Source organism: Mauremys mutica, chromosome 1 (genome assembly GCF_020497125.1).
Source record: "Mauremys mutica isolate MM-2020 ecotype Southern chromosome 1, ASM2049712v1, whole genome shotgun sequence".
In the NCBI taxonomy this organism is placed as follows: Eukaryota; Metazoa; Chordata; order Testudines; family Geoemydidae; genus Mauremys; species Mauremys mutica.
The window spans coordinates 246,770,137-246,790,917 of record NC_059072.1 but is presented as its reverse complement, the minus strand read 5'-3'; the positions used below and the strand labels follow the sequence as shown (position 1 = coordinate 246,790,917).

The window sequence follows — 20,781 nt, the reverse complement described above, 5'->3', positions numbered from 1 at the left end:
GTCAAAACCTGACCTAGAACAGAAGCAGCAAGTTTCATATCAGAAACAATTAACTTGAAAGGCTGAGACTTGAAGTCATAAAAGTTGCAGTTTTTTTTACAAAGGAGAAATTATGATTCGGTGTGTGAAATATTTAGGTGCTTTTTCTTTGAGTTCCCATATTTTTCTGAAATGTGAAGCAACTCTCCTTATAGAGATGGAGTATGAACAGGGGAACACATTCACAGCCAATGCAGTCCTGGACTTTTAACATGAGTCACAGGTTGGGAAACTGACTCTAGATGAGTATGACAAAAGTAAATTGTTCAGCGGAGCTGTCCTAGAATTGGGCAATCATACTTCCATTGACAGTTACGTTAGCTGTGTTTGTATGCTACGTTCCAGGTTTCACATCATAATTGCGCTCTCATCTTTCTTCCTCTGAGTCTGCTCCCCTCCTTGCTTCAGAAAAACGGTGTACGTAAACTGAGTATAAGGCACTACAACGATCTGTTTTGAAGTAGTCCACATCCCACCCTGTAGTAGAGGGCTGCAGGGGGTTAGAGAAATGATCCATGTTAGCTAAAGCCAGAAATCTGGTTCTAAAAAGTGAAGAAACAGAATTCCTGGTCAAAAGTGGAGGCTTTTACGTAATTTACTGGAACTCCATTACTAGTTAAGGGAAGACTATGACATAAGTGTTTTATAGCATCCCCCAGAGATCAGGACCCCCTTGGGCTAGGGGCTGTACCAAGGCAGAAAAGGTGATTCCTGCCATGAAGAGTTTACAGTCTGTCAGGGGTCAGCAACCTTTCAGCAGTGGTGTGCCGAGTCTTCATGTATACACTCTAATTTAAGGCTTCGCGTGCCGGTAATACATTTGAACGTTTTTTAGAAGGTCTCTCTAAGTCTATAATATATAACCAAACTGTTATATGTAAAGTAAACAGTGTTTTCAAAATGTTTCAGAAGCTTTATTTAAAATTAAATTAAAATACAGATCTTATTAGTTTAGTGTGATCCTTGCCCTTGCTTTTCCTTGCTGAGTTTTCCAATGTCTGGTGGCACCTATTTAGATACTTTAAGCTGCACACAGGCTTCTGAGTTATAAATTGATAACCGGCTGGCAAGGGGCCAGCAGCGGGAACCCCAGAGTGGCGGCAGGCTGAGCAGCTCAGCCCACCCTACGTGCCATCAAAAATCGGCTCGCGTGCCACCTTTGGCACACGTGCCGTAGGTTGCCGACCCCTAGTCTAAGTACTTGATTACATAATAGCAAATAATAATGGCTCTCCCTTCTGCCTGCCTTTCTGAAAGGCCATGCATTTCAACAACCTTCCCTAGCCCAGAAGAGCAAGGAGGGACTCTAAGTCGGACTTCCTGAGCTGTTCACAAGGATTATGGTTGTCCTCTCTCTTTTTTGGAGGTAATAGGGGAAGGAGGGTCTGGTTGACCTAGTTTTCCTATGTGATAAAGAGGATTTGCCTACTACTTATTTGAATAGTTCCAAAGCACTTCGTGGTGTCTGATTTGGCTTTGGTTAAGTTGAAAAATATTTCTCAAAATGGAATGATCTTTAGCAAAAAAACAACTAATTTGATTGTTGGGTTGGAAGATCTTTTGCAGCTGTTTAAAAAATTAATCAAGGTAATGTTTAATTTTCAGTACACAGTATAGAACACCGTATAACCTTTGTCAGATTACGCATTTTAGTCCTTCTGTGAGAGATCTCAGAACAAAACACTCTTATGACTGTAAATGATGTGGGTTGTTTTTTTAAACCAAATGAAGTGCGTGTGTCTCTAGCACATGTTTCAAATGAACGATACCCTTTCTGGAAAGGGTTTGAGCTAAAAAGGAAATTCATGCCCTTCCTTAAGTGCCCTATATATCAAATTTGCTTAAAACGTGACTCAGAAACCTGCTCCTTTTAGCTGTTGCATGTGCACAGAAAAAAGAAATTAAAGTGGGAGTTATGGTTACCTAGAGACTATCTCAGCCACTCATTCTTATGAGGCAGGGATTCTTTACATATGGATTATTTTTTATCTTGCAGATTTCTGTTCCTATTTTAACAATTGAATCTGCTTGATTGCAGAAGAGCATTAATACTGTTTCTGGTGTTAATGGTCTAAAATACACTGAGTAATTTACTGAAAATATCAGATGAGAATTTGCTCTAAAAAGTTTACAGTTTAAGGACCTGATCCTGTGGTTGGGCATGCACAAGCAGATCTGCCTGATCACAGAGTTCCTCTGAAGCCTATAGGGTTACACCTGGGTGCAGGAGTCTGTAGATTAGATTGCAGGTTCAGGACCTAAATGAAAAATGGTCAGATACAGGAGTGGGTGGAAGAGCAGATAACATCCAAGGGAGATGAAGGATGAGGAGGAATAAATACAGAATAGGTTATGGGATTGGATGTGCAGTACACTAAATGTTTTTTTTTAAAATTAGGCAGAGTAGTATGGACAATTAAATGGTGCATGATGTACTAATAATACAAGAACATCATTGTCTAAAACTTTTTTTTTTAGTATGTTAACTGCAGTCTCTCTTGCTATAATGGGGAAAGGGATGAAATAGAGTGGGAGTGCAAAGTTTTGAACTAATCCTAACTTTGTAATTATCTTATTTTTTTTGTTTAGTTTTATAAAGTTTTATAAAGTTCATTTCAGGACACGCTTATTTTTTCACTTTGCTGCTCAAATGTTTTATGAGTTTTTTCACAGAAAACAAGACTATAAAGTTATAAAAATACAGATGAATTCTAATTATAAAAATGAAAATTAATAGCTTATTTCACCCTTATCTGTGTGCATTACTTAATATTTTATTGGTATAGGTTTTTAGGGATGCATAAAGCACCCTTAATACAAAAGAGAATAAAGCAATAGGGCATTATTACTGGAGAAAATATTCAGTCAGCTGCAGAAAAAGGGAGAGGTTTTTAAAAGTAAGTTTGTTTGTTTGTTTCCCCTTTCCTCCCAGAAAACAAACAATCTTGGAACAAAGAAAGCAAAGCTTTGAAACGATAGGCAAAGGATATTTAATGGTAAAATTTTTATTTTTAAAGATTTGTATTGGACTAATCAAGCTTACTGCTAGCTAGCTAATATAATTTTGACTTTACTGCTATTACCCTTGTGGGGTGCCACAGCACCCCCACCCCAGCCCTGCCCCTTTTTAATTGATTTTTTTTTTTAAGCCACTTACGTCTGGTCTTACAACTAGACTGAGAGCTCTTTGGGGGCAGGGCTAGCTGCTATTTCTTTATAGTGCTCAGCATGATGAAGCCTCCAGTCCTGATTAAGGCCTCAGGGTGTTACAAATAAGGGATTCATTAAGTAAACTTCAAATGGGGGAAGAGGTGGACAGAAATGGTATTAAAACATCCACTTCCTTCTGAGACATCACTGCTGTGTTTCTCTGAGGAATGCAGCTCTACCACTGAAATTTCCTGGTCAACAACCACCTTCCTTAGGCAAGAGATACCAGGTGTTCTGCTTGTGGAAGTCAGTGAATAAGTAGCTTCCCTTGAAAGATATTGCCAAGCCTGTGTGTATTGTACTCTTTTGAGATAAAGTATGGTCTTGGAAACTTCTCTACTCTTCACTCACGACATGCTTTGTCCTTTTTTTGTTTAGCAACATTAAATATCCCTTGCCCTGTTTCATGAGAGCAGGAAAATATGGTGGCTCTTGTTTGCCTTGTTTGCTTTCATAAGCATCAGTGATTGTCAACATTTACAAAACAGGGTTTGCTAACTAGCTCCTTCTATTAGCTACATAGCCAAAATAGTGTATGGTCATGTATGAGCAGTAAAAGATGTTCCTTAGTAGCTTCTTCTTTTTAATTCTTCACTGAATTATAACAGTTTTGGGCCAAGGCTATCTGATTCCCCAGTCCATGTTGGTATCCATTGATACAAATTGAGGTATACTGCTGAAGCTTACATAAATCAAAATGTAACATTGATAGAGCCACTGAACTCTGAAAATTATGCTTAGCACTCAAGTATACAAAGCTCTGTACAAACATTTTCCCCACAGAGAGGTATTTAATATTCTAGTAGTACCCAGAGGCCACAATGGGAATCAGGGTCCCATCATGCTAGGCACTGTACAAAGAAACCACCCTCCCTGCCCAGAAGTGTTTTCAGTTCCCATAGGAGGGAACTGGCTTTCCACATACACAGTTCCTAGGGTGAGCAATATACTTCCAACAAAAGTGCTGGGTGATTTGGATCTTGATGGGGGAGTGGAGGGGGGAATGTTTGGTATAAGCAAATCTAAGTCTGCACCAGAATGCTCTTGAATCTCTCTGATGCTGCCTTTCTTTGTATTTAAGGAGGGGAAGATCACTGTTCAAAGTTCATTCTAGCATCTTTGAGGGTAAGACTGCAGACATTATATATAAATTATGTAGCTGATCTGATGTAGGACTACTTCCTTCCTCATTAGATTTAGAGATGTAATCTCAAGGTAAGGGGAGGAAGCTAGTCATTCCCTTTTGATGTCAGATTTTCTTCTGGGCAGAATTTAGAATCTCTTATACTGTTTCTTGGCTAATTATCTCGGTGATTAGCAAGATTTAGTGGTGATGGCAGTGCAGTTTTTAAATATACATAATCTGCTACCTGGAGGACCTATTAATTGATGTAGAAAAACCATTCTGAGTGTCCATATTATATTGATTATGAGGTATTTTTAACATAGGTTGTAAGTCTGAGTTGTATTGTTTTACTTTCTGTGGAGTACCATAAATACCTGTGTAGTAGTATTAAAATAGCTCCTGGACTGGGGAAAGCTGAAATCTCTAAAATTGGGGCGTGGGGGAGGGATATGAAAACTAGAAGCCACTGAGTCTTTGTTCCGTACTAAGTGAAATAGCATGTGGAAGTTCTTTGGGGGTGTTTTAGAGGAGGAGAATGGAGGTATAAAGCACCTAGATAAGCCTGATATAGTAGCAATAAACCACTTTGAAGTAAAATAATTTTCTTCAATCTAATGTTTTCTAACACTTTTCAGTAAAATAGCGAACAAAAGAAAACTGGTAGAAACAATTTACTTGGATTTTCAAAAAGATTTTAATAAAATCCCTTGCAAAAACTGTTAAGGGAGGTAATCATAGTGTGAAAAGAACAAAGTTCTGGTCTGTTTAAAAAATAAAATAAAAATTATAAGCTAGAAAATGAAGTGGCAAGAAATGGTTAGTCTTCAGTGTGGAATGACACTAATAACAGGGTACTCTAAAAATGTGGTCTAAATCTGGTGTACAAATATATTAATGACTCGGATAAGTGGGTAAATAAGTCTTAAAAACTGAGGGTTTGTCTGCACTTAAATGCCATAGTGGCACAGCTGTGCTGCTGAAACACTTCAGTGTAGACACTACCTATGCCGACAGAAGGAGTTCTTCTGTCGATGTAGGTAATCCATCTCCCCGAGAGGTGCTAGCTAGGTCAATGGAAGAATTTTTCTGTCAACCTAGCACTATCTACATGGAGACTTAGGTCAGCTTAACAACACCACTCCAGGGTGTGGATTTTTCAGACCCCTGATCAACATAGTTAAACAGACCTAATTTTCTAGTGTAGACCAGGCCTGAGACTATTCAGGAGGACCTAAGGTACCTAGGTAGTAAATATTAAGTGTTCAAAGAAATGCACATTGAAACAAGTGATCTAAAGTATTTCTGTACACTGGGTTCCAAATTAATGACAACACTCAAGTTAGAATCCTAAGCATCACTTGGTTAGTTTGTGAACACTTTCATGTATGTCAGGAAAGATGCTGTCTTTTGCAACTGAACTTCCCAACTTAAAATCAGCGTTTTTCTTGGGAACTGGCCTGAAATGCTGTCCACTATTTGTGTAATAATTAACATCTGCCTCCTACCTAGTCCGTTGTGAATCAGCTCAAGGGATGTAGAAGCTTTCAAATCACACTAGCTGGAATTCTAAACTGTGATGAGAATGGTGATGCAACATGCATTTTATCTTTAGAGGAGAGATTTTTAAAATAAAAACCACGCCACTGGCTCCTGGGTAAAATGTTTTTGTATATTGTCTTTTGCCAACCATCTGCTAAGTATGCTGAACTAGGTATGTGTAAAATCAATTCTTCGAGTGTGTGTGTTCACTTCTCTAGTGCATGGGACACACACACACACACACACACACACACACACACACACTAGATCACAATCTTTTTATCAGTAGTGTCCTTTGGGCCAAATCTGTTTGTTTGTGCCCTCAAGCCTGCATGAAGCATCAAGCAGACCTGAGATAAAAAGGATCAGGACCCAAGACATTCATATACAGTTCCAGGTTTTCCTTGACAGCTCGGAGTCCTCAGGAGAACAATAGGCAGTTATGGAGACTTTGAAATAGACCATTTCCTAAGCTGAAATTTTGAACATGTGGGTTAATGGTACTGTTTTGATTGGATGTGTAACTCATTTAGCATTGGGAAAATGACTTGAAGAAACTGTGTCTAATATTTCAGGGAGAGATGGTAGCTGAGCAGGATTAAGAGAATTTTTTTAGAAACTTGAAATATTTTTCCTTTCCAAGCAACATGTGGCTTGGCTGACACCTGATACCTGGAAAAAACTATTTACTATAAGAATTATTGTCAGAATGACTTTAATCATCCTGAATGTACCCAATGTGTGTACAGGATCCTATCTTTAGTATTTACAGCCAGTTGTCTGGATTGTTTAATTGTCTGTATGCCAGGGCACTCCTCAAAGTTCTGCAGGCTGTGTCAATGTTCTAACCCACGTAGAGTGTAACAGTTTTTGGTGTGAATGCTGGCACATGTGTACTCAAAACTTGCTTTTTACTCACTTTTTATGTGAGTAAAACTCACTCTGATGAATGCCTTCAAATTGAACTCAAAGGGGATGTGAGCAGAGCTGAAGCTAATTCATTAATAAATTCAGGTGGGCGCTCTCATAGAATACTTCAACCTGAACAACTTGATACTATTGTTCAAGCGTGAACAGGATGTCATCAGACCCCTGTGGTAGCAATTTTAGTGATCTCATAAAGGGTGTAGAAGTCAGGTTTAAAAACAAAAAACAAAAAACCAGAGAAATGTCAAATGTTTAAGTTTAACTATGGTCATTTGGCCAGCTGTTGAAAGAGGGGCTGGATAGATGGGAGCTTTGAAAGACCCTTGTGTTTGCCGAAAACTGTTACTTTATCAGCTTTAATTTAGTGTTGTAGAATGAGTTCAGTAGTAGTTTATACCATAATATATTTTCTTGGTGACAGTTAGTTCTGGATATGATCCAGCATGAAGTACTTTAATCTGTCTATTATTCTTGAATTGTATAGTTAGTAAATTTAAACTCTCAATGCGGTGTGCTGTGCGAGAATGATAACAGATTACAAATGTAAGTAGTTCAGTCTAAGCTTTGTGTACAAGTGAACTCATTTGGAGTTGTGCGCACACAACTCCAATTGCTTAGGCTTGGGTCTTGCCACTGGACTAATCTTTCTGGAGAACATTGTTTTTCTTCAATCTATATTCTTGGTAAACTTTGCTCTAGCAGTTCTGGAAAGTCTTATTTCTGGTCGACCTAACATTTATAGACCATTATTCATGATTGGCCATGCCCTTACATTTCAGAGTAAACGGAGGTAGTGATCCTGAAGTAGCTTGTACTTGTCACTGTCTTCTTTGATCTAACTCTTGACTTTTGTACTACTTCTGGAGGAAAAAGAGCAGCGCTCTCTCCTTTCATATATTTTCATGTACTTGGCTATTTGGGAATTGGCTGCTGAATTCAACCTTCCCTGCACTGCTGTGTTCCAGAATTGCTGCTTTCCTTTCATTAAAAGAGAGAAACGCTTTTGTGATTCTGAAGATAAGCTTGTAACTGAACTGTGATGGCTATGGAACTTTAAATGGGGAGCCAGGAAACATGCATAAAATAAAGATAAGATACAAAAAGGGTAAGGAAGTGGGATAAGGGCTAAAACAAATACAAGTTATATTATAAATGGGTATGAAATAGAGTGTTTTTAAAATTTGAGGCTGGGTAACTGGGGAGAAAATAAGGGAACTCTGCAGTGAAAATCCAAGCAGAGAGAGAGAGTCCATATTGAGGAGACAATGGAGATCATTCTAGGTATAAAGGGAAAATATTTAAAAAGGCATGAAAGGAAAAGTAACAGAGGAAAAAGACAGAGCCCATGGCACACAATGGAGTAAGGAAAGTGCTGTGCAGAGCTTTGGTGTGAGGGTGAAGAGTTCAAACGTTGTGGGAAGATACAGGTATGTGCTGGCTCAGGCCTGGTTTACAGTGTCGGGGAGAATAGATCTGGAAAGCTATAATAGATCTAAGGTGTCTTCACTGCGGTGAGTCGACTGCTTCCGCTCCTCTGTCGACTCTGCCTGCCCTTCTTGTGGTGGTGGAGTACAAGAGTCGACGGGAGAACGCTCAGGGTTCAATCGCTGCCCGCCAATCCGTCGGGTAGTGTAGACATACCCTCAGAGCTGTAGGACTAAGCATCTTAAACTCCATATACCCAAGTCTTTAGGGAACTGGGGGGCAGGGGAGGGGAAGCCATGATGTTTAAGTGGCTTACAATCTACAGTTCATCGGATTCATGAATGAATTGCCACCAAAGTATACAAGGCTTAAGTTGTCAGCTAGCTAAAAGACTTCTATGATAGACCCATATCTACTTTACGTGGAGGTTAGAGGATGGCAGGGACATAGCATGGTGGTAAACAGGATCATAAAGTTTAGGGTGCCTTTACTCTGTGCATTTTATACTTTTCAGTGAATGTGTGCAGTGTTTATTTCGATTTAAGTTTTTCTACATAGACACTCCTCGGGTTACGCAAACCCGCACTTACGGAAAACGTCCTGTAAGCAGGGGTTTGGGGGTTTTTTTTTCCATAATTGTCAAGTATACGTCCCTGACTTGCACAAAATTCGACTTGTGCAAGGTGTTCCAGAATGGAATGCTTGTGTATGTCAGGTAGTGTCTGTATTGCCCCAGAAGTGTGCTTGGCACTACTGACATTGGGTCTCTTTCCCCCAAGGAATGGGTAGTCAAAGCATACAACAGAATTGTGGAGAGTCAGAGGACGTTATTTGCTATGTATTCATAATTAGGCTTCTCAGGATTCAGTTTGTCAATAAATGTTGGTAAACATGGATTTCAGCTGAGACCCCGAAATTGATTCGGGGGGGGGGTTGGAAATCAATGGGCAACAGTCAGCAGGCCTGTGGGTTCAGGTGGCACCAGCCCTGGGGCAGCACAGGGAGCCCTCTCCAGCTCTGCTGTCACAGGAGCGAGTGGGTTCATGACAGTGGAGTGGCAGAGGGCTCCCTGTGCTGCCGCAGGATTGGTGACACTGGATCTCGGTAGGCACAAGATGCAGGGAAGACGTGCAGTCCTGGCTGGGGAGTTGTGATGCCAGGCCAGGACTGCAAGGAGGAGGACGAGTCCCTGGCCCTGGAGGCAGCCAGACCACTGCAGAATGGCTGTTGGCCAGGAGCAGAGCCATTTGGCAGTGGGGTGGCCTCCAGGTCCAGGACTCATCCTGGGGGGAGCGGGGAAGAGAAGGTCTCTGCTCCTCTGGGCCAGGACCTCAGCCTCCCTGCTGTCATGGGCCCCACTGTTTGGTGCTGGGAACCCCCCCACAGCCCCAACCTGACCTCCCCCCAGCAACTGTGGGGGAAAAAAATAGTTTAAAAAAGGAGAAAAAAACCTTAAATAAGCATCAGTATTGATTGTCATAATTAGAAAAAAAAATCTAATTCTGCCAGCCCTATTCATAAACTCTTAAGACTCTCCTGAACTTTATATATGTGAGAATAATTGATTAGTGCCATGCTGAGAAAAGAATATACATAGCTTACAGGACGAAGAGGAGGAATTTTTTGTTTCTAGTAGGTAAGCATACAAATAAAATACTTCATTGCAATAGCATTTGGGGGAGGGGGGGAGAACTCAAGTTCAGGCTAGGATATTGTGTTTTACATGTGATTATCCTTCACTTCATGGAGTTCTTAACCTTCTCGTTTTGTTTTCCAGCTCCCTGCAAATGTTCGTTAATAGCACAACGAGCAGAACTGTGGATAACCATGAAAAACTATCAACAAGCTCTCCATGATGCAGATGCACTCTGCCAAAACAAACCCCTGTGGCCCAAGGTACGGTACTCTCATGCTTCAGAGACAGAAATATGTATCAGCGTCTCTTTGTGGTGAGGACAGAACTCTTCTAGGTCACTTTTGGAAAGCTATTTTGGCAAACAACGGCTAGACACTTGAATGAAAGCTTAAATTCTACATAAAACAACAAGGTCTGTGGTGGAACCTTAAATCTGTGCTAGTGCATGGAATTGCTGTGGCGTGTACATCCATTGGTCCTTCATGATAAAGTCCACTGATCTGTTAAAATGGGTACGTTGGCATGCTTCGGGACAGAACCAGACCCATCAGTCACTGGCAGTAGGGGAATGCTCCACCTCCTGAAATTCCCTCCAGATTTGTGTTTTCCCCCAGTGGCTCAACCAGCCCTCTACACTGCATCGCTTTTCTGAGGAAAATGCTGTTTGTTTCAATATTTTAAACTCAATTTTGGTTCAACAATGTGTGTATCTAAATCTTAGACATGACCCATGGCTGCCCTTTTTTTGGGGAGGTGGAGGAGAAAGAGGTTAGACACTGTGGAAAGAAATAGAGATTATATGGTACATTGTGAAGCAGTCCATTAAGTACAACAGGGGAAAAACTAATGCCTCTTTGCAAGTGATAGGTAGAACAAGTGCAGCATCAGAAGCCACCCACTCATGCCTCAGATCTATGTGCAGGTCTCCCAACTACCCTTATCTGAAGTTGAACCCCATGATTGGTGCCAAACTCTCTCAGCCCAGAAGTAAAAGGATTACCTATTGGTTTGCTCAAATGAGATCACTTGACATTATCCAGAGGGTCTGTGGAGCTGTGCAAAAATTTCAGGAAAAGCTGTTCCATTCCCGGTCTCCGCAGCCCATGAAAGGCCACAACAGGAATGGAAGCATCATCTTGTACTTTTAGATCCGAGCACTGCAACCCACTCTCCATCCTATTTCTAACTTCTGCTCCATTTGAAAGAATGCCATGTGTCTTGAGAAAATAAAAGCAGTGTTCATTGGTCTCGTGTTACAATGTCACTTTGGAAATGTCAGTTTCACATACCTTTTGTTTGCATGCAGGGTCATTATGTGAAAGCACAAGCTCTTTCTGGATTGGGAAGGACTGAGGAAGCACTGAAGGAGTTTCTTTATTGTGTTGCCTTAAATCCTGAATGGAGCTTAATGAAGAAAGAAGCCCAAAAGGTACAGTAACTACATCATGCCATTCTTTTTTGTATGCGGGTCTGTTGTGCCCTACAGCTAAGGAAAATCTTAGGATTCAGATACATTCCACGTTAATAAAAAAAACCACCACCACATTTTGGCACAATATCAAATAAAACCCTAGTGTGTCTAATTGCACAGTACTGTGCCATGGGAGAGACTTCTATCTCCTTGATCACCTGCCTGTCTGTCTTGTAGGTGAGTTTTACTAAACTGTGTGCCTTACCATTGTCCTTTGGAAGCAAGTTGCAGATGCTCATAGGCTGAGTGAAGTGAGGTCTAACCTCAACTTAATGGTGTCCGTCTAATAGAATAATGACTTCCAGAATTTCAGGGAACGGATCTAGGTTATCAGTGGGCACAGACCTAAATTTTGTTGGTGCAAATCAGAACACCGGAAAAGCATGATTCACAGGAAAATCAGACTCACCCATGCTGCAGGCAGAGAAATCAGAATCAGCAGCATAACTTGCGGTGAGGGGGGGGAAGAGAGTCTGTAGCCTGGACTCTTATAAAAGAGAGTCTTATGCAGAATATTGTAGGGGATAGCAGGAACCGGGGGGTGGGGGGTTGAGTGAGGAGGAGGGGCACAGATCCTGGCATGGGGGAATGGGGATAGTCATATGGAGGGACCTGTGGGGGACAGAGGGACTCAGCCTCTGCCATGAAGGAGAGGTGGGGGTGTTTCATGGAGTCCCTAAAAGAGAGGGCATTGTGTGGGCAGCAGAGCAGGGAGAATGAATGGATGCAAACAGCCCTGGTGTGTTCAGTGAGTTCATCTTAGAGAAGCTGCAGTGTCTGTGACCCCCTCCCGCCCAACGCACCAGCTCTTCAAGTGTCGTCTGCATTTCCCACTCATGGGAATGCCCCGACTGGTGTCTCTTGAATGGCAGAACTCTAACTAGCAGTAGCCATTGGCGCACTCATTCACCTCTCCCGCTGTCCCTCAGATCTCCATGAACATCGAATGTTCTTGGGGGTGCAGGTATAAAAGGGATGTGGCACTTCAGCCATCTCAGTTCTTTCCAACCGTGGCCTGCTGAATGGATCAGGAAGTGCTCCTGGATTTGCACCTTGCTAGCTAGTTAACTAATTCTAACTATAAAATTAATTTTAGCATTAGTTTATGTTGTAAATCTTTTGGTTTCAGGATTCTTTGATTGCCAAACAAAAAAATAAAAAGCCCAGTTTTAAAAGATGTCATGTCTGGTAGTGTTTCTAGCGTTCAATCCACATGCCTGGCATGCTTAGGTGAGGCACATTCACCTTCAGAATGCTCGATTTGCTTGTATTTTACAACATGAGCTGAAAAGGAGAGACTGAACAGACTTACGGAGATTTAAGGATAAGGAAGCTTAACCACCCAGAACCAAGAGAGTACAAGATTTGAACAATCTCATAGACCAGTGTCGGCTCTGAGCAAGTCTGAGGGAAAGGAAAAAACCTCCACCTTGGTACCCAGTACTGAGCGAATGAGTACAACTATTGTGATGTTGGCCTCTGTTTCTAGAGCCAATCCACGACAAAAGAACACAACTGTCATGGTGAGCATGAGCTCTGGGTTCTCACTGGTGTCGGCCTCTTTGCAAAGAGCTGATCCTCAAGAGAAAGACTGTTTGCCAGAGGGTCTTCTAGGAACCAATCCTGGATACAAGAGCTCAGGAACCGATGAGGGGGTAGAATAGGATGATGCAATAACCTGTTCTGACATGGCACCACAACAAATAGTAGTTATGGCACAAATTCATCTATGAAATCCTGCTCTGGTTCCATTACCTGCTTAATTGAGTTACAGACACTTTGTTGTAACAGATTCAATTAAGTACTTGCACAGAGAAGAATTGAAGACAGGATCTCTCCTCTGCCCCCACTATTTAAGACCCCTTTCTAGGTCTCTAGGAAAGGGTTTCTTTTGTGTGTGTGCTTTCCCTTCCCCTCACGCTGTCTTTTATTCAGCCAAGGAGAGTGCTGTCTCCAGTTCCATCTGAAATGAGAGAGGGCTTGGCTCAGAGAAGATACAAATTGGAAGTCCAATCTAGAGACCGGTTTTCCCACCAGATCTGAGTGTGGGCCTTTGAACTGACTGGCAAGTTCCCCCTGGGGTGCTGTGGTCTTCCTGGTCATCTTCTTCTTAACCTTATCAAGATGTTTCTATGTATAAAAATAGACCTTCGCCAGTTTGGTACCAAGAGAACATTCAATTTTCAGAACCAAAAGGTATAGAGCCAAGAGTGCTTCTAAGTCCTGAAAGGTGTCCTACAGTGGTAAGAGATTTTGTTACCAGAAGAGGAAGAATTAGTGGAGATACAAGAATAGGATCCAGACTCTGGAAGGGTGCCTTCTCCAGGGGAGAACATCAGACACATCCGCATCATCACCATCAGAGAGTGTGGTGGTGCTCCATGAATTTCATGTCAAAACATCAAAAAGTTTAGTTTCTGTATTATCTCCAACCTCTATAATCACTCCTCTTTCCCTTCAGGATCCATTTGCAGCTCTGTATTTAAGACACATTTCCATATTTCAGTAAGACCATATTACTGGAAATATCTTCATTTCATGGTAGGAGAGGACCATTTTCAGTATATAGTCATCTTCTTTGGCTCATCTAGAGCTCCAAGGCTGTTTATGAAATGCTCATCTATAATGGTAGCATATCAGAGAAAATGGGATTTATGTATATCCTTACCTAGATAGCTGGATAGTTAGTGTCTATTGAGGGAAGAAATCATTTTACATGCGGATCAAATATGTTTTACTTTTTGCCGATCTTGGATTATGCATAAATTGGGAAAAGCCATTCCTAAATCCAACAACCCAAAAGATCCCTATCATAGGGGTCATATTAGATTCGAGGTAACAAAGTGTTTCTTCCAGAAGCATCTTTGGCAGTCCCCACAATAGTCAATGCTCTTCTCTCCCCCTTATTCTCCCCCAGTTACTGGGTCTCTTAGCATCAGTCACGTCAGTGACCCACACACTCCTCTTCAGATGAGACCTGCAGAACTGGCTAGGAGAAATTACAAACTTGGCGTACACAATGTTCATTGTGAATTGGTAATTCTACCTTAAAAGCTAACAACGCTGATGTGGTGAATGCTCTAAATGTAATGAAGGTTATACCTTTTAGTCTGTCTTGCTGTCAGTAATACCTATCTCTGATGCATCTATGCTGGGTTGGGTGGTTCCCATTTAAACAAAAATCTATTGGTAAGAGCTCACTGGTCGCCAAAGGAAAAGAATCTACATATCAGTATCTTAAAATAGAGAGCAATCAGGTTGGCTCTCAAATCACTTCTGCCTCAAGTCAAACATAGGGTATGCCAGATCATGACAGACAATAGGACAATGTTTATATGATCTGAAGAAATGAAGGGGAGCTCGTTCCCTACAGTTGTGCATACAGGCAAGGTGTCTGGGATTTGTAACAAGGTGATCACCCAATAACAATTCATGTATTGGGGGGGGGAACAAAATACCCTTGTATATCACCTGAGCAGGTCGACCACTCAAATGCATAAGTAGAATCTAGATCTGATGCATATTTGGTATGGCTATTCTGCAGTCCTTTAGTCAATTAGGATTCCATGGTCCCACCATCCTTCATCAGAGGACTACTGTCTCATGTGTGGGAATATGCCAAGGGCACTTGAAGAAGAAATGAAGGTTACTTACCTGTAACCAGCGTATTCACACTCCCTGCCTGTTTTTTTTCCCTACTGTCTTGGAGTCTGTCTTACAGAGGGCTTGTCGCATGGGGAAGGAGCTGAGGCAGCTGGGGTGCCATGCCCCTTTTATACTCTCTCCCTGGAACATTGAGTGTTCACTGAGGGAAGGTTTGGGTAAGGCATGTGAGTGCTCCAAGAGCTACTGCTAGCTAGAGTTCTTTCTAACCGTGCAGGCTACACCTGTGAATATGCAGAGTACATCTTGAACAACCCTGGTTACAAGTAACCAACCTTCATTTAGACTACACACGTCTTTGTTTCTGTAACTCTACCTCAAAAAATTCTCTTCTCATTTACTAGATAATGTGTGAGATGTTTTTCCCCGCCTTTGAAAATGTGCACGACAGCCTCGCTGCACCTTTCTCTAGTCGGACAAGGTTGAAACCTGCATTTTTAAGCAGCTTAAATACAGTTGAAGATGGTTCTGCTGCTGGGTGCTCTGAGGTAAAGAATAAAATATTCAAACTATATTAACACTAAGAGTAAATTTGAAGCATCTTGTTGTATCCGATCTACCTGACTTGAATAGTTGCATATGTTTATATACAAACTTAGTTATTACTAGTGCATCTTTTCCTCTCTCAAATTTTAGGGCGGGAATCTAGCTTTAGAGCACTATGATAAAAAGATAGAAGGAAGTATGAATTGTATTTAGATCTCTCAACACAGTTTAAAAAAAACAAACAAACCCCAACCCGTGGCTGGCCAGCTGACTCGGACTTGTGGGACTTGGGCTGTGGGGCTGTTTCATTGTTGTGTAGACTTCCGAGCTCGGGCCCAAACCTGGAAACAGGCTCGGACTGTGGGGCTGAGTCAAATGGCACGGGCTAGCCATGGGTTTTTCTTTGCTATGTAGACATACCCTGAGGCTGCCTAATGTAATTAGATTGGGGTACCACTTTCTAAAAGAGCCAAATTGCTGTTTTCATATGGTGTCCCATCATGTTTTAAATAACATTTTTTTTTGTTGTTCTGTGTGCGCTTTGAGAATGCACAATTATAATATGTCAGGAGGTGTGATTAGAAAAGAATGATAATTGTAATGAGAGAAATAGCCCTCTATTTCTGAGGCAATTGGAGCAAGTATCTCTTATTAGTATTGGCTCAGATCAGTTACCAGGTTGCCACCATGACACTGTCTTGTCTTATTTCTATGGATAAAATTAGTGCAGAAAACAAGGAAACAAAATCTGTCTGACTTTCATACAGTTTGTCTCTTTTCAGGATACTGTATTCAGATTAACAAAAGCCCTGTCCCAAGAGCCCGATGTACTTCGAAGCACTAATTCGTCTCTTTCTCCCAATGTACTGGATTTGCATTTTGAAGACAATAAAAAGTCATTGGGAACAATCCTCTCCAGCTTACCTGGTGCACGTTTAAAAAGAAAGCTATCCAGTGACTTGACGGATTTACAAAGCTTGGATGTCCCTAATAAGATTCCTAAAAAAGGTCTGTCCTGTTGTGTTTTGGGTGGGGGATTGGGTTATGGCACTGTATTTTAAAATAGATAGGAAAATAACACTGCTTTGTTACTGTTTGTAGGTAAAACTCAAAGAGAGAAAATGAGAGAGCTACACAGAGCTGTTCTTCAGGTCTAGGAAAGGTACTCAGGCCTGGTTTACACTAGGAATTTACTTCAGTAGAGCTATGTGTCTCAGGGGTGTGAAAAATCCACACCCTGAGACACAGCAATATTGACCTAGCCCCCAGCATAGACTGTGCTAGGTTGATGGAAGAATTCTTCCATCAACCTAGCTACTGCCTCTCAGGGCAGTCGATTACTTATGCGGACAGAAGAAGCCTTTCCACCGGTGTAGGTAGTGTCTACACCAGGGCTTCTCAGACTTTTGTACTGGTGAGCTCTTTCACACAGCAAGCTCTGAGTGCAAACCCCCCCCCCCCCTATACATTAAAAACGCTTGTGTTTATATTTAACACCATTATAAATGCTGGAGGCAAAGCAGGGTTTGGGCGGAGGGTGATAGCTCACGACCCGCCATGTAATAACCTCGCGACCCCCTGAGGGGTCCCGACCCCCAATTTGAGAACCCCTGGTCTACACTGAAGTGGTGCAGCTGTGTTGCTGTTGCATTTTACGTGTAGACATAACCTTAGTACAAGTGGCTAAGACACAATCTAAGAGACTTACAATGTGAAGTGGCCCATTAACACCTCTGCAGTAATAGGACAAAAATGGGGAGGTAGTGGGTTACAAATTGTTGTAATAAACTAGAAATCCTGTCTCTTTTATTAAGACCATAATTTTTAGTGTCTAGTAAAGTTATGAATTTACGCTCCCAGGTTCATCTTTGGAGGGTGTTGTGCAGGTTTCCTTTGAGGATGAGTGCTGATAGGTTAGATATAGAGTGATCGCTTTGTGAAAAGCATTCACCCAGAGATGGTATGGTGGCTTGGTTTTTTCTTTTGTTGTTTTTTGTGTGCGAGTTCACTCAAGATCATAGTGGGGAACTTGCTTCTGGTGGTGAGGTGGGGGAGTTGTTTCAAGGCTAGAAGAGGGAGTTCAGGAAAGATTTCTTTCAGGATGTGGTTCCCATTGGCTATGGGTTGCAATTGTTTGATACCCATATGGGTTCTAGTGTGGGGTGGTAGGTGACAAATAGGCATGTGTGGTCAGAGGGCTACACGGCTGCAACATGACTTTAGACAACTAGTCATTCTTGTTTGTTGTGATGAGCAGAGTTGAAACCCTTGTCCAAACATCAATATATTGTTCCAGAACAGTCTTGATTCATCTAAGGAATACACACTTCTCCAAATATTGCCTTTCTGATGTTTCATCCACTATCTAATGTACTGCTGGTGACAAGAGTGCTGTAGTTATTAGGCCTCTGAGGTATAGCTAAACTTCAGTGTCTCTCTTTACATGAAAAAGATGCACAGTAAGCCCAACGAGGGGGAGCTAATTTGCGTCGCATGTTAATATCTCTTTTTCCCGGAAACAAAGAATCCATTTAAAAGAGCAGTAGCCCCATCCATTCTGCTATTTGATATATCTTCTTGCATAGATATTTCAGACTTTTTAAACAAAGATCTCTAAAGGGGTTAGCAGTGGAATGTTAGAAGGCAGTAATGTGCTGTACAGTGAAATAATTGGTTAATGGGACTTTTCTTTTTTTTTAAATCTCCACTGTATTGCCATTCATTGTTTCACCAAATGTTGAAGGTTAGAAATCTGACTTCTGCCTTGAAATTTACACACTGTAAATGCCACTGTCTGTTTTCCACCTCTCCACACAAAACACATTTCTTCCAGGTAATAAAAATGGTCCCCACCCTGCTGTGATAGGAAAACTCCTACAGGGTGGCCTGTGAACGGCAAACCCACCCAATCACTGGAGTGGGAAATTTAACCTTCCCCTACCTTCACAGTAAGGGGTTTAGAGCCATTTCACACTCTGTCAATTTACGGTTTACACAAGATGTGATGCCATTTTACTGTCTGCTGAATAGCCCATTTAGGGTCCTGCTGCTATTCAGGGATCCCACACTCAAGATATAGGTTTAAAGAACCATTTTCCATGAAAACCACTAATCTATCAGCCACAAGACCCCAATGCCCTCCATCTCTCCCCTGTACTTGATACAGGCCAGAGGATTGTGTACAGGTTGTCCTATAACAAATCAGTGTTGTAACTTGCTTGCAAGGGGGGGAAATTAATTTTTCATGTGACATCTAGTTAGACTCCACCACCAGAGGGTTAGGAGGCAGAGTTGCCAATGGTATTGGAACTTTTGCTTAGTATATCTAGACTTTCTGCTGCTTAAGCTTTTTGAACTACAGTGTTAAAATTATTGGACAAAGATGTTGATCCGGCAGTGAGCTGTGCACAGATGAAGGAATCTGCCTGCAGAGATCTTATTGCAGGATCAGACCTTGTAAGCGCCAGAGTAACCATTATGGAGCTTGTACTGCTACAGAGCTTATAGGTCCAAACTTGTAGAAATCTTGTCTACAGGGAGACAAGAGTTGTCCACTCGGTTTTGAAGCATTTGTAAGTTTCTCAAGACCCAAGAATTTAGGAGTCTGCAGATTTGGGGGACTTAGGCTGAGCCTGTGAATTTACTAAGGTCTCTTAGTTCAGCTGTTCTGGCGTCAGCCCTTAAACACTCAGCCGGCTTGGTTTAGTCACAGAGCTTAATGCTCTGGGCTGTGCTTTAAGTTTAAAATTATTGAAAATCAGGAATTCAGCTATACAGAACTTGCCAACAAAGCAGGTTGTGCTAGAAGTTTAACGCTCTTCACTCTTCTATAAAGAGTGCCTGCCCTTGAGAACGCAAAACATTACTGCAACAGCCAAGTTATTAGATTCAAATGTGTTAGCAAATTTACCTCCGGCCTTCCCAAAAAATACTTAAATGCAATAGTCCTGACTTCAGAGGGAGAAGGGGGTGTTAAATGTGGAGTTCTTAAATTAAGCTTGTTTTGGGAGTGGGTTTTTTTTGTTTGTTTGAAACATGGAAAAACTCTTGAAAAATTAAAATCTATTTCCAACTCTGAAGTGTTTTTTGTCTTGTCTCAAACTTTGGCTCTCCAACAGTACCCTCTCAGAAAAGTTACCCTCTGGCAGGAGGTCATGTGTAATATTTCAGGTGGAAAGGAGTTTTTTTGCTGGGGAGTTTGTGTTCATAGAGAACCGATACAAAAACTGGGTTCATCGTAGAAAACTAGCCTGGAGTCACTACTCTGATTCCATAATACATAGTGCCTGCTTTACCTGAATGTTTGACATAGAGCTGTCCTTCTCCCTTAGATGGAGATACTGTACTTGAAAACTCTGCCACCTCTGCATTACGTGAGATACCAGCAATCCTTGTGGATGCATCTGACTTTGAGTGTTCCCTCTGCATGAGGTATGACTGCATAGAGCTGAGTCTTCCTAAACTTTAGGCCAAATGTATTTGGTTTTGAGGGAAGGGTTGTACTGGAAGCTATTCTAACATGAACTAAAGGTTTTGTTTCATCTTTGCAAAAATGTAATAAATGTTAACATCAGTGGAGTGGCTGAAATTATTTTTGCAACATGTCAACATAATGAATTTATTTTAAAAATGAAATCCCTTTTACATCCTAGGCTAGAGACGAGATAATAATGTCTCATAAGATTGACGTGCAGAGGGGAAATAGCTTTAAAAATGATAGGCTTAGTGACTCATTACTATCTGTATTGTTTGTGTGTTGGATGGAAATTATAAAGAACCAATTTTATTTTGTCCCACCTATCTTGTTCAGGTTATTCTACGAGCCTGTTTCCACTCCCTGTGGACATACGTTTTGTCTCAAATGCCTCGAGCGTTGCCTTGATCATAACCCCTATTGCCCACTCTGCAAAGAAAAGCTTTCTGAAGTAAGTTTTTGTATTTGTGAGGGATTTGTTTAGAAGCTCTTATTAAGATCTTGGCATATTGTGCAAAATCTCTTTGCATGCATTCATACAGCTGAACAGTATAGGGCCAACATAGTAGTCTTGTTGTGCTCTGCCCAGACAGTCTGAATACAAACACTAGTCTTTGTTAAGCTGTATTAATAATCTGGAGCAGGCTGGAGGGAAGGGAAGTACTGACCAAAATTGTTTGCATTTTACTTTCTCACATTGAAATGAGGCGTTTTAGTTTTTGTCTGAACAGTCTCTAACAAATATCAGAGAGGTAGCCGTGTTAGTCTGTATCCACAAAAACAAC

At 41.4% G+C, this 20,781-nt stretch overlaps 1 protein-coding gene across 4 annotated transcripts in view; it reads left to right on the top strand.

Moving 5' to 3' along the window:
- The window catches only part of LONRF2 (LON peptidase N-terminal domain and ring finger 2), a 90,494-nt gene that overhangs the window by 37,920 nt on the left and 31,793 nt on the right, over positions 1-20,781 (top strand). For 3 of the 4 annotated variants that reach the window (XM_045005884.1, XM_045005864.1, XR_006576992.1), the window contains 6 exons: positions 10,044-10,162; positions 11,209-11,331; positions 15,381-15,524; positions 16,290-16,530; positions 19,854-19,953; positions 20,333-20,447. In XM_045005884.1, coding sequence (XP_044861819.1) covers positions 10,044-10,162; positions 11,209-11,331; positions 15,381-15,524; positions 16,290-16,530; positions 19,854-19,953; positions 20,333-20,447 — 842 coding nt within the window. The remainder of the gene's footprint in view (positions 1-10,043; positions 10,163-11,208; positions 11,332-15,380; positions 15,525-16,289; positions 16,531-19,853; positions 19,954-20,332; positions 20,448-20,781) is intronic. The other variant, XM_045005877.1, reaches the window with a different exon arrangement.